This window comes from Tachyglossus aculeatus, chromosome 3 (genome assembly GCF_015852505.1).
Source record: "Tachyglossus aculeatus isolate mTacAcu1 chromosome 3, mTacAcu1.pri, whole genome shotgun sequence".
NCBI lineage: Eukaryota > Metazoa > Chordata > Mammalia > Monotremata > Tachyglossidae > Tachyglossus > Tachyglossus aculeatus.
This window is the reverse complement of record NC_052068.1, coordinates 55844529-55858303: the sequence shown is the minus strand read 5'-3', so window position 1 is coordinate 55858303 and position 13775 is coordinate 55844529. Positions and strand designations below refer to the sequence as shown.

The 13775-nt window shown below is 43.3% G+C and overlaps 1 protein-coding gene across 1 annotated transcript in view; it reads left to right on the top strand.

Moving 5' to 3' along the window:
- CPLANE1 (ciliogenesis and planar polarity effector 1) overlaps window positions 1-13775 on the top strand; it is a 147366-nt gene that overhangs the window by 87196 nt on the left and 46395 nt on the right. The window contains 5 exon segments of the mRNA XM_038743655.1: window positions 101-190; window positions 1131-1252; window positions 3294-3489; window positions 10344-10447; window positions 10449-10583. Coding sequence (XP_038599583.1) covers window positions 101-190; window positions 1131-1252; window positions 3294-3489; window positions 10344-10447; window positions 10449-10583 — 647 coding nt within the window.

Here is a 13775-nt window from a genome sequence, read left to right as displayed (position 1 = left end):
AGCATCTTATTATTCCAAGTTTGGCTTCATCAGCCATATTTGCAATGTTACCTCGCTTTTTCTTCTGATTCACTCTCTTCCTTTGTCTTGCTTTATCAAGTTCTTAAATCCCTTCAAACTAAGGAAGCTACTTTACAAGAAGTTGTTTCTGAACCCGGTCCCACTCAGCCTGTCATTTCTCCTGAACCAGGTAAGATATGTTTACGATGGCCTGATTTTTATGAGCCCCACTTAAGAAAATTTATTGTCTTTTGTAATTTACTGAGGTCATTTTTTAAGTTGTAGCTTTTGGGTAGCAGACACAAAAGGCGTTGGTGTTTAGCTGAAATTGCACACTCAGACTGCCCACTTCCTGCACTTCCTATTATCTTGTACTGCTGTCACAGCCAACCTCCCTGGGCCTCGTGGAATGCATCCCCTAGCCTGGCTTTTGGGGACTTTTGGGTGTGAGAGGAGTGGAGGAATGAAAAAAGAGAAAGACATGATCCTGCAGTAATTAAATATTTTTAAAAAAGCCTTGGGAGAAATGTATTTCAGGGAGTGGTGAGAGGGATGTTAAAGAAGGGAGAGACGTTAAGGAAGAGAGGGATGACGGCTGTGAGAATGAGGCCCAGATGCCTGCCGTAACAACAACTTCATATTCCTACCCTCCGTACTCTATATGGCTTTATGGAATGTAGTCATTTTCCTTCTCGACCTTTTTTTTTCCCCTCAAGTTTCTTTAACCATATATATTGTAAAGTCCCTGTCTGAGGCAGGAGCTTTTAAAAAGGTCATTAAACTCTCTGCTCTCAATTTAGTAACAAATATTAGTTGCAAGGCTTATTTGGAAAGTTTGTTGAGACCTGTCAATCAAACAAAACCAGCTCTAGAAGGTACTAAATAATGGCCTGTTTCCAGACAAGATTACTTTTTGTAATAGTTCTAGGGAAAATGATTCAAAGAATAGAAATTAGGTTATATTATTAATTTGAGCCAGTGTCACCTAATTTCTAAGTTAGATTTCCAGCATATGCATTTTGGGGATTTGATTGTTCACTGTATTTACCTTTGAAAAGTGTGTGTGTTGGGTTTATTTGCATTTGCCCAGAGTGAGTACATCTAATTTATATGTTCTCTTCCAAATCTAGCACCTGAAACTTTGAGTGTCCCTCAGGTAGTGCCTCCAGATGTTTTCCTAAACCTCAGATTTCCCGATGAAATAGCAGAGAAACCATCATCAACTTCAACATCTGCTGCTGCTCCTAATCTGGTTTGTGCTACACAAAACTCGGCTCCCTAGAAGCAATATTTCCTTTCAGTTCAAAAGTATTAGCAGATTTCACAATAGTCACGTCAACCCCTCTCATTGGACGGGTTTGTGTGTGTGTGTGTTTCTTTAATAGTATTTGTTGAATGCTTACTATGTGCCAGGTACTGTACTAAGCGCTGGGGTAGATGCAAGATAATCAGATGGGACACAGTCCCTGTACCACATGAGGCTCACAGCCTTAATCTCCATTTTACAGATGAAATACCGGCCCACAGGAGCCAAGTGACTTGCCCAAGGTCACGCAGCAGACAAGCGCTTAGTACAGTGCCCACAGTAAGCACTCAATAAATACGATTGAATGAATGAGAAGCGGTGGAGCCGGGATTAGAACCCAGTTCCTCTGACTCCCGGTCCTATTCTCTTCCCACTAGGCCATACTGCTTTTCTATGCTTCCCATACCCCAAGGTGTCCTCCTATCTGCGTGCCCAGGTGTTTCCTGGAGAAACTGAGGAGAAAATGACCCGGGTGACCCACAAATCTTCCTGCTCCCAGACATCCACTAGACCACTGTTTCCAGCTGGGGCGTACCCAGAATCAGTCCTGGGACAGCCAAGTGGGGCCTGAAGAGCTCTCCCACTTCGGGCCACGTTGTCTACAGAAGAGGCACCAGGGAGACAGCGGGAACGGAGCAAGTCTCTGCAACTCCTTGTGGGCCTGTCTGTGTGTCTCTCCCTCCCGCCATGTCTGTGCTAACCCTTTTTCCCTGTTGCCAGGGAATGTTGCTGTGAGCAGCCAGGACCTCCCCACCCCGCACGCGTGGTTTCTCAAATGCTAACCCTCACACTTGATCCCGTCTACCGACCTCTCGCCCACATCGTACCCCTAGCCTGGAATGCCCTCCCTCCTCATATCGGACAGATAATTGCTCTCCCCCACTTCAAAACCTTGTTGAAGGCACATCTCCTCCAAGAAGCCTTCCCTGACTAAGTCCTCCTCTGCTCTTCTCCCAATCCCTTCTGCGCCACTCCTTCTTGCTCCTTCATTCATCCTCCCTCCCATCCCCACAGCACATATGTATATATCTGTAATTTATTTATGTTAATGTCTGTCTCCCCCTCTAGACTGTGAGCTCGTTGTGAGAATATGTCTGTTTATTGATATATTGTACTCTTCCAAGCCCTTAGTACAGTGCTTTGCACACAGTAAGCCCTCAATAAATGCGATTGAATGAATGAATGAATGAGTTCCCCTGTGGTGACCTGCCGGACGAGGGAGAGAGGAAATGTGGCCTAAACATCCATGATTCATTCATTGTCATATTTACTGAGTGCTTACTGTGTGCAGAGCACTGTAATAAGTGCTTGGAAAGTACAGTTCAGCAACAAATAATAGTAATAATGCTATTTAAGTGCTTACTATGTGCCAAACACTGTTTTAAGTGCTGGGGGGATACCAGGTAATCAGGTTGTCCCACGTGGGGCCTACAGTCTTAATCCCCATTTTTCAGATGAGGTAAGTGAGGCACTGAGAAGTTAAGTGACCTGCCCAAGGTCACACAGCTGACAGGTGGCGGAGCTGAGATTAGAACCCACATCCTGTGACTCCTGCTCCCCTGCTCTTTCCACTGAGCCATGCTGCTTCTCTGAGACAAATCCTACCCAACAATGGGCTCCCCCTTCTAGACTGTGAGCCCGCTGTTGGGTAGGGACCGTCTCTATATGTTGCCAACTTGTACTTCCCAAGTGCTTAGTACAGTGCTGTGCACACAGTAAGCGCTCAATAAATATGATTGAATGAATGAATGGGCTCACAGTCTAGAAATGGGCTCACATGATGCCCCACTGATAATGAATCTACTTAGAGAGTAAATGCGCGACATCTCATAGAACATCCACCTTGCACAGGAATTAAATTCCAAAGCGTTAAGCCTCTTTGTACTCTATTCAGCTAAAGCATCACTCGTCTCTTGCTCCTTCTGTGGTGTAGCATTCAGGATTTTACTAAAATTCTCTTTGATTTTTGCGTGTTTTTTTCGCTCAGGGTGGACACCAGTATATAAATGTGATTGATATTGAAGCCAGTGATATTCTGAAAGGATTGCCTGTTATAGATGAGCTCAAGGACGATGCGGTTGTCCAACAGAAAAGTGAAAAGCCAGAAGTCCCATCTTCTGCGAAACTACACTTCATGGCCGCGTCTGTAACCAACGTACATCATCCAGACCTTAAGAGTGATGGTAAATGTTACCTCTTCCACTTTTTAAAGCAGCTCACCTTTTAAAAAATGATTCGTTATAAAACTGTGAGCCCTGTAACCTCCTTAAGGAGTTTTTTTGCTACTTGTCCCCAGTGACAGAAAGAGCCCGGGCTTGAGAGTCAGAGGTCATGGGTTCTAGTTCTGGCTCCGCCACTTATGAGGTGTGTGACTTTGGGCGAGTCACCTCACTTCTCTGTGCCTCAGTTACCTCATCTGTAAAATGGGGATTGAGACTCTGAGCCCCATGTGGGACAACCTGATTACCTTGTATCTTCTCCAGTGCTTAGAACAGTGCTTGGCACATAATGAGAGCGTAACAAATACCAACATCATCATTATTCTTCTAAACTCACTCTTGCTCCTGAGGATTTACATAACCATTGTGGTACTTATTAAATGCTCACTGGTGGTTGCATAGCTGTTGTTATGGACTCTGAAATTCAACTCCTCCAGCCTCAGCTCTCGCTGGATTTTTGTTTATGTATTTTGTGTACTGCTTTCTTGTACTTGTCCTTTTTGCTGTTTTAATGGTCTAGCGTTGTATTGCTTCTGATGTGTCCATCTCTAGTTCTCCCCTTCCCCTTCCCCCCAACCTCTATTCACAGATTGTGAGCCCCTCAAAGGTCAGGGTTCATGTATAACTCTAAAGCCTGTAAACTCTTTTCATTCATTCATTCATTCATATTTATTGAGCGCTTACTGTGTGCAGAGCACTGTACTAAGCGCTTGGAAAGTACAATTCGGCAACGGATAGAGACAATCTCTACCCAGCAATGGGCTCACAGTCTGGGACTTAGTACAGTGCCCTGTAATTAGTAAGCTTTTAATAAATACTATTATTCTGCCACTATATTCCAAGCATAGCACCAAGCACAGGCGTAGATACAAGGTAATCAGGTCAGACACCGTCCCCCTTCCATGTGTATCTAAGGGCACTAGCTTGTGAATGCTTTCTCACTCTTTCTGTTTCTTTTACACACTTAATCTCTTTCCCTTTTTCCATTTCTTCAGTCAGTCAATCAATCATATTTATTAAGTACTGACTGTGTTCAGATACTGTACTAAGCACTTGGTAGAGTAGAATACAACAGAATTGGTAGACACATTCCCTGTCCCAAACTAGCTCAACAGTCTAGAGGGGAGACAGACATCTCTACATATCTCTTTTTCTTTTTACACTTGATTTGCCTGGTCTGCTCTAGCATTAAAAGAAATATTATATTTTGTAAAATTAATAGTTGGGTTTATAAATGGAAAACAAGGGGTTTCCTGTAACTCAGATTATATCATGTTTAAACTGCACCTTTACTTCTTATGAACGGGTATAAGAAAATTTTAGAAAACACTTTTTTCCATCTATTCATTCAATTCATTCATTCAATCGTATTTATTGAGCGCTTACTGTGTGCAGAGCACTGTACTAAGTGCTTGGGAAGTACAAGTTGGTACATCTATTGGGCTGACTATAGGATGAGTTTTAGGGTGTTTTTGTTATATGATTGCTGGAATAAAGAAAATTATCTTTTTATTGTGACTATTCAGCTAATTAAGACTGCTAACTGGCTTGATGAAAAACTGCTTCCTATTCAAGAACACAGTACAGGAAAGCGTGTTCTGTTCTTTTAAAGCAGCCATGAATGCAGTGTAAAGTACTCCTTTCCTTGGCCTCAACCCCATCCAGCTTTAAGGAGCAAATTGGAGATGACCAGAACCATGAATTTGATATGGATCCATGGGCTTACACCTCCTTTCCCATGTAATCACATTATGAATGGCCAAAACGTGCTCTAAATTTTGATAGTCTAGAGCCGACACTTCAAACTAAACACATCCAAAACAGAACTCCTCATCTTCCCACCCAAACTCCGTCCTCCCCCGACTTTCCCATCACTGTAGAGAGCACATTATCCTCCTTGTCTCGCAGACCTGTGACCTTGGCATTGTCTTCCACTTATTGCTCATATTCAACTCAGATATGCCGTAGGTCACCAAATCCTGTCAGTTCTACTTTCACAACATGGCTAAAATTTACCTTTCCCTCTTCATCCAAAATGCTATTTCACTGATCCAAAGCACTTTTCCTCTCCATCCAAACACCTGTTTTGCTGATCCAAGCACTTAGCATGTGTTGCCTTGACAACTGCATCAGCCTTCTTGCTGACCTCCCTGTCTCCTGTCTCTCCCGACTCCAGTCCATACTTCACTCTGCTGCCGGGATCATTTTTCTAAAAAAAAAAAATACTGTTCTCATCTCCCCTGTCCTCAAGAACTTCGAGTGGTTACCCATTCAACTCCACATTGAACAGAATCTCCTTACCTTGAGTCATAAAGCCCTCAATCAGCTCTTCCCCTCTTACCTTAGCTTGCTGATTTTCTACTGAAACCTAGCCCATCACTTCTCTATTGCCAACCACTCATTCAGTTAATCAATGTCATATTTATTGAGCACTTACTGTACTAAGCCCTTGGGAAGTACATTATAACAATGTAACAGAATTGGTAGACATGTTTCCTGCCCACAATGAGCTTACAGTCCAGAGAGGGAGACGGACATTAAAATAAATTAATTACAGATATGTACATAAGTGCCGTGAGGCTAAGGGAGGGATGACTAAAGGGAGCAAATCCAAGTGCAAGGGTGATGCAGAAGGGAATAGAAGAGGAAATGAAGTGTTAGGCAGGGAAGGCCTCTTGGAGGAGATGTGCGCTTAGTACAGTGCTCTGCACACTGTAAGCGCTCAATAAATACGATTGAATGAATGAATGAATGTGCCTTCAATAATAATAAGATAATAATGATAGCATTTATTAAGTGCTTACTGTGTGCCAAGCACTGTTCTAAGCGCTGGGGAGGTTACAGGGTGATCAGGTTGTCCCACGGGGCGCTCACAGTCTTCATCCCCATTTTACAGATGAGGTAACTGAGGCCCAGAGACGTGAAGTGACTTGCCCAAAGTCATACAGCTGGCAATTGGCAGAGCCGGGATATGAACCCATGACCTTGGACTCCAAAGCCCGGGCTCTTTCCACTGAGCCACGCTGCTTCTGTAAGCAGCTTGAAGGTAGGGAGAGTAAGCATTGATCAGTTGTGAAGAGGGAGGGCATTCCAGGCCAGAGAAGCAGCATGGCTCAGTGAAAAGAGCCCGGGCTTTGGAGTCAGAGGTCATGGGTTCAAATCCCGGCTCTGCCACTTGTCAGCTATGTGACTTTGGGCAAGTCACTTAACTTCTCTGTGCCTCAGTTCCCTCATCTGTAAAATGGGGGTTAAGACTGTGAGCCACCCCGAGGGACAACCTGATCACCTTGTAACCTCTCCAGTGCTTAGAACAGTGCTTTGCACATAGTAAGCGCTTAATAAATGCCATTAAAAAAAAAGAGAGATAGGTGGCGAGATAGATGAGATCATGATACAATGAGTAGGTTGGAATTAGAGGAACAAAGTTTGCAGCCTGGGTTGTAGAAGGATATCAGGGAGGTAAGGTAATCGAGGCAAGGTGATTGAGTGCTTTAAAGCCAATGGTGAGGAGTTTCTGTTTGATGTGGACGTGGATGGGCAACCACTGGAGGTTCTTGAGGAGTGGGGAAACGTGGACTGAATGTTGTTTTCAAAAAAACGATTCGGGCAGCAGAGTGAGGTGTGGACTGGAGTAGGGAGAGACAGGAGGCAGGGAGTTGATCCAGGAGCCGATAAGTGTATCAAGGTGAGACAGGATAAGTGCTTGGATTAATGGGGTCGCAGTTTGGATGGAGAGGAAAGGGTAGATTTTAGCGATGCTGTGAAGGTTGAACCGACAGGATTTAGTGACAGATTAAATATAATAATAATAATGATGGCATTTGCTAGACCCTGACTATGTGCAAAGCAATGTTCTAAGCGCTGAGGAGGATACAAGATGATCAGGTTGCCCCACGGGGGGCTCACAGTCTTAATCTCCATTTTGCAGATGAGGTAACTGAGGCACAGAGAAGTGAAGTGACTTGCCCAAAGTCACATAGCTGACAATTGGCAGAGCTGGGATTTGAACCCGTGACCTCTGACTCGACAACAAGTACATGAGTTGAATGAGAGAGATGAGTTGAAGATAACGCCAAGGTTATGGGCTTGTGATGTGGAAATAATAATAATAACGATTATGGTATTTGTTAAGCACTTTCTATATGCCAGAAGGATGATGGCGCTGTCTACAGTGACAGGAAAGTCAGAGGGAGGATAGGGGGAAGATAGGAGTTCTGTTTTGGACTTGTTAAGTTTGAGGTGTCGGTGGGACATCCAAGAAGAGATGTCTTAAAGGCAGGAAGAATTGCGAGCCTGCAGAGAGGGAGAGAGATCAGGGCTGGAGATGGAGATTTGGGAATCATCTGCATAACGATGGTAGTTGAAGCCCTGGGAGTGAATGAGTTCTCCAAAGGAGTCGGTGTAGATGGAGAATAGAAGGGGACCCAGAACTGAACCTTGAGGACTCCCACAGGGGTTGGGAGGCAGAGGAGAAGCCCACAGAAGAGTAAAAAGAAGCAGCTAGAGAGATAGAGGAACGAGGAGAGGACAGTGCCAGTAAAGCCTAGATAACGTTTCCAGGAAAAGGGGCTGCGTGACAGTGTCGAAGGCAGCTGAGCGATAGAGGAGGATTATACCTCGTTTGTACTTATTGTACCTCAACCTCATCTCTTTCACCAGCACTTCTTGCCCATATCTCCCTCTGACCTTGAACTTCCTCCCCCTCTCATATCTGACAGACCACTCCTCTCCCCATCTTCAAATCAATCAATCAATCGTATTTATTGAGCGCTTACTGTGCGCAGAGCACTGTACTAAGCGCTTGGGAAGTGCAAGTTGGCAACATGTAGAGACAGTCCCTACCCAACAGTGGGCTCACAGTCTAGAAGGGGGAGACAGAGAACAAAACCAAACATATTAACAAATAAAATGAGTAGAATAGATATGTACAAGTAAAATAAATAAATAAATAGAGTAATAAATATGTACAAATATATATACATATATACAGGTGCTGTGGGGAAGGGAAGGAGGCATGATGGGGGGATTGAGAGGGGGACGAGGGGGAGAGGAAGGAAGGAGCTCAGTCTAGGAGGGCCTCCTGGAGGAGGTGAGCTCTCAGAAGGGCCTTGAAGGGAGCCTTCAAAGCCTTATTAAAGTCACATGTCCTCCCAGATGCCTCCTCTGACTAAACCCTCATTTCCCCTGTTGCCTCTCCCTTCTTTGTCACCAATGGACTTGCCCTTAAAGCACTTAATCTTCACTCTGGCCATAACCTCTCAACCCTTATGCACAGCTTCCCTTATGGACCGTAAACTCCTTGTGGGTAGGGAATGTATCTCCCAACTCTGTTGTACTGTAGTCTCCCAAGCGCTTAATACGCTGCTCACCACACAGTAAGTGCTCAGTGAATACCATTGATTGATAATGCCCAGTTTTCTTAAGCTAAAGCTTGAATATTATATAATCATTCACAGCATTTGAGCACCTACTATGTGCCGGACACTGCACTAGGCTCTTGTTAGCATACCACAAAGGTAAATGACGTGGACTTCCCCAACAAGGAGGTAAGCTACCAAATGTCCAGACCTGGGTCATCCCCTTTCTTCCCCTCCCCTCCAACTCCTATTTTCCTCTTCTCTTTCTATCATCCTCCTCTTCTGTCCCACACCGTGTGCTTTGGAGCTCCCTGCTCACAAGCCCCACTCTAGCCCTTTCCCCCAATTTAGCATAGGCAGTTACCAAACACCCCATCTCCACCTCCCTCATCCCCCTAATCTGTCGTTGTCCCTCAGGTGACTCTTACTTCGGGATCCCTGACTTGACAAGGCCTGATAGCCAGACCTAAGTATCCTGGAAAGATGGAAGGAGAGGATATGGGAAAGGTGACCAGGCTTCCCAGTTTGGGATCTCCCAAGTGCACAAAATCATGATCTGAATCCTATAGGGGGAAGGAAGATTGGAAAACAGAACAATAGTTTAATTCCCATAGACACAGCTACTGCCATCCCAATTTCCTCAACTGAATGGGAAATTTCAGCTGTCTGTTGTTTAGCTGTCTGTTTCTAGCTACTTGGAGAATATCACCCCGCAGATTTTTTTCTTTGTCCCATTCTCCACCTTCCTCACCTGCCCCAGAATGACAAGGGCATCATCGGGTCAAGAAATCATTCATATTAGAGTTGGGGAATCCGCTTTGTGTAAGTAGATAGTTTTTGATGGGGGAAGCTGGAAGCTGATTTAATAGTAATAATAATGATGGCATTTGTTAAGCGCTTACGATGTGCAAAGCACTGTTCTAAGCATTGGGGGGGATACAAGGTGATCAGGTTGTCCCACGGGGGGCTCACACTCTTAATCCTCATTTTACAGATGAGGTAACTGAGGCACAGAGAAATTAAGCGACTTGCCCAAAGTAACACAGCTGACAAGTGACGGAGCTGGGATTAGAACCCATGACCTCTGACTCACAAGCCCGTGCTCTTTCCACTGAGCCACGCTGCTTCTCTATACTAATTCAGTGAGAGAAAATTAAATTTTAAAAAGTTGTATTCATTTCGTAGATTCTCATTGCTGTTGAATGAAAGGAATGGCTTCTTCAAGTTCAACCTGCCTTATTTGGATCAGGATAGAATTTGAAATTTGGGGCACTGCTCACACAACAATGACCAAAAAGATCCATCTTAAAGTCAGAAGGCAAAAAGCATCCCACACGATTAAAAACTGATGGATTTGCCAGTTCTTGCATACTGATTTAATGTTCTAATCTGTCTTATTCTAGGTAATAGTTTCTTTCATTTCATTCCTTGCCAAATTTTATTTTTCATCAATGTTTTAAGGTGAGGCAAAATCACTGCTTCAAGTGGAAGCCCAGAATTTGAAGTCAGACCACGTGGAAGACCGTCTTACGTGGAATCGGCTTTGTGAGTGTGTTCCAGCTGACCCCCCCTATGGTATCGTCCAGCGGAACTCTCCACAAGGAGCACTTAGTCACAGAATTCCAGAAAATGGATGAAAAACTGTTGGCGTTACAGAATATGGCAGAAAATATTGAAAAGGACTTTTCAAACACTAAATTGGTATGTCTACTCTCTGCTAAAAATATAATTTGTTTTCTTGCTTGTTTTGTTCCCCACGAGAGAGGGAGTTGTATGTGTTTCCAGAAGCCATAGCTTTTCACAGTGTCAAGAACCTGTGGTCACCAGTCATTAAAAAACATTTATAGAAATGCATAATAAAAATTGGCTTTGTTCCCTTTAAAATGTTTAAATTCGAGCTTTGCACATTATCACTCTTGGTTTGTACTCTCCCAAGTGCTTAGCACAGTGCTCTGCACATAGTAAGTGCTCAATAAATGCCATTGATTGATTATAACAGGATTTGTTCCCATAACAGGATTTATTCCCATCACATTATAAACCTCATTATTGATCGCTTCCCTTCTTTTTAAGTTTGAAAGAAGAGAGGCATTTTCAGTGTCATTTGAAAGTGTCACAAAATATATTGGCATAAGTCTGAAGTCTTTTAGACTGTGAGCCCACTGTTGGGTAGGGACTGTCTCTATATGTTGCCAACTTGTACTTCCCAAGCACTTAGTACAGTGCTCTGCACACAGTAAGTGCTCAATAAATGCGATTGATTGATTGAAGGCTCACTGTGGGCAAGGATCACATCTACCAACTCTGGAGCAGCGTGGCCTAGTGGAAGGAGCCTAAGCCTGGGAATTTGAGGACGTGCGTTCAAATCCTGACTCCACCACGTGCCTGCAGTATGACCTTGGGCAAGTCACTTTACCTCTCTGTGCCCTCATCTGTAAAACGGGGGTTGAATTCCTGCCCTCCTCCTTACTTAGATAGTGAGACCTTTGTGGGTCAGGGATTGTGACTGACCTAATTATTTTGTATCTTCCGCAGTGCTTAGAATAGTGCTGGACACATAGCACTTAATAAATACAACAGTTATATTGTACTCTCCAAGTGCTTAGTATACTGCGTGAGTGATTGACTGAGAAGGGATGGGGACAGAAAAATAGCAATTGAAAAGTGCTTTTTCAATAATTAAATTCTACGTCCCACGTTTCAAACAGAATGATGTCTGTCAGTTTTCCTGCATTGTGAAGGTTGTGTTCTTGGTGAACTACACGTTAAGGGAAAAACCCTAAATTTCTTGTGAGGCAGGGATTACATCTACCAACTCCGTGATATTGTACTTTCCCAAATGCTTACTTAGAACAGGGCTCTGCACACAGAAAGCTCTCAATAAGTAATCAGTCAACTGTATTTATTGAGGACTTACTGTGTGCAGAGCACTATACTAAGTGCTTGGGAGAGTACAATACCACAGAACTGGTAGGCATGTTCCCTGCCCACTCTGAACTTAAATACCATTGATTTGATTAGTAGAGCTCAAAACTTGTCCAGCACTGCATGTATTTGCAAACTTTTTCTTTCAATCAGTCACATTTATTGAGCACTTACTGTGTTCAGAGCACTGTAATAAGCGCTTGAGAGAGTACAATATAGCCAAGTTTAGGCACATTCCCTGCACACAATGAGCTTACAGTCTAGAGGGATTGGGTCTTCCAACTCTGCTATATTCTATCCAAACAGGAGCTTGGAATTGGAAGAATGTCCCCTGCTTTCCAGAATGCTTAGTGAAAACACATTATGTATGGCAAAACTGACTATACAGCATGTCACCACTTGACTAAACTGTAATACTCAGATAATGAAATATAGAAAGTCTTCTATTAAATAAGATGTCTCTGATTCCAGTATTTCCTTCATGGTTGTCAAGTTACATTGACTATAAATTAGAGTTGAATTGATACTGAGAAAGGATTTTCAGTATCAGCACAAAATTGGGTAGGGGCCATCTCTATATGTTGCCAATTTGTACTTCCCAAGCACTTAGTACAGTGCTCTGCACACAGTAAGTGCTCAATAAATATGATTGAATGAATGAATATGATTTTCTGAACAGTGAGAAATCACAAACTGTGTTTCAGGTTCATTAAAGCAGTTAAGTTTATCAAGATGTGAGATGTCAACATTTCATTTGGAGTACAGTGGTGAAAAGGGGATAAGATTTTAGCCGGGGTTGAGGATTTGGAGGGGTCAGACTTCAAAAAGGTAACAGTTCAGAAAACTGCCATGTTGGATTTTGCAGCCCTGATTGGAAATCAGTCCATCAATGATATTAATAGAGCAATAATGGGGTGCAGAGCACTGTACTAAGCACTTGGGAGAGTACAATACAACTGAGTTGATAGATGTGAACTTTAGAGGGAGAAATGGGCATTAAAATAAAGTACAGATATGTACAAAAATGCCATGAGGCTCCGTGTGGGGTGATTAGCAAGTGCTTAAAGGATTCAAATCTAAGTGCAGGAGGGATGCAGAAGGGAGAAGGAGGAGGGACAGTGAGGGGCTCAATCAGGTAAGGTCTCTTGGAGGAGATGTGATTTTAAGAAGGCTTTGAAGGAGGGGAGAGTGGTGGAGGGGGAGGGAGTTCCATGCCAGAGGGAGGACATGGGCAAAGGATTGGTGATGAGGTAGATGAGGATTAAGGAACAGTAAAGGGTGGCGTTAGAGGAGAGAAGTGATTAGGCTGGATTGTAGCAGGAATCAGCAAAGAATAATAAGTGGGGGCAAGATGGTTGAGTGCTTTTAAATTTGTTGTAGAGGTGGATTGGCAACCACTGGAGGTTCCTGAGGAGAGGTGAAATGAGGACCATAACTTTTTTTTAGAAAAAATAATCCAGGCAACAAGTGAAGTTTGGACTGGAATAGGGAGAGACAGGAGGCAGGGAGGTCAATGAGGAGGCTGATGCAGTCGTCAAGACAGGATATGGTAAGTGCTTGTATCAGAATAGTAGTAGTTTGGATGGAGAGAAGGGAAACTCTCTGGTCTTGGCAAGGAGCTGGGATGAGCAGACTTTGGGAGTTTTAATTAAGAAAACTTTGGAGGTGATCTGCCCCTGCAGAGAGGACACCTATAATTAAGATACAATTACCATTAAATTAATTTTTCTTCATGCATTTACATTCAACTGTCTCAAATTAGAACCGAGTCCAGCTTTTTTCCGAGAAACCATGCCTTTCAGATAGTTTTTCTTTTTTCAAGTATGTGTATTTCCTAACGAAATAAGTCTTCTACATATTTAAAAATTCTTTCAAGCATATGAATGTAGAATCAGCATTCTGTAAATTTATAAAGCAAACAATGAATTGAAAGAAATGTTTGGGGGGGAAAGCAGTCACACCTGAAGA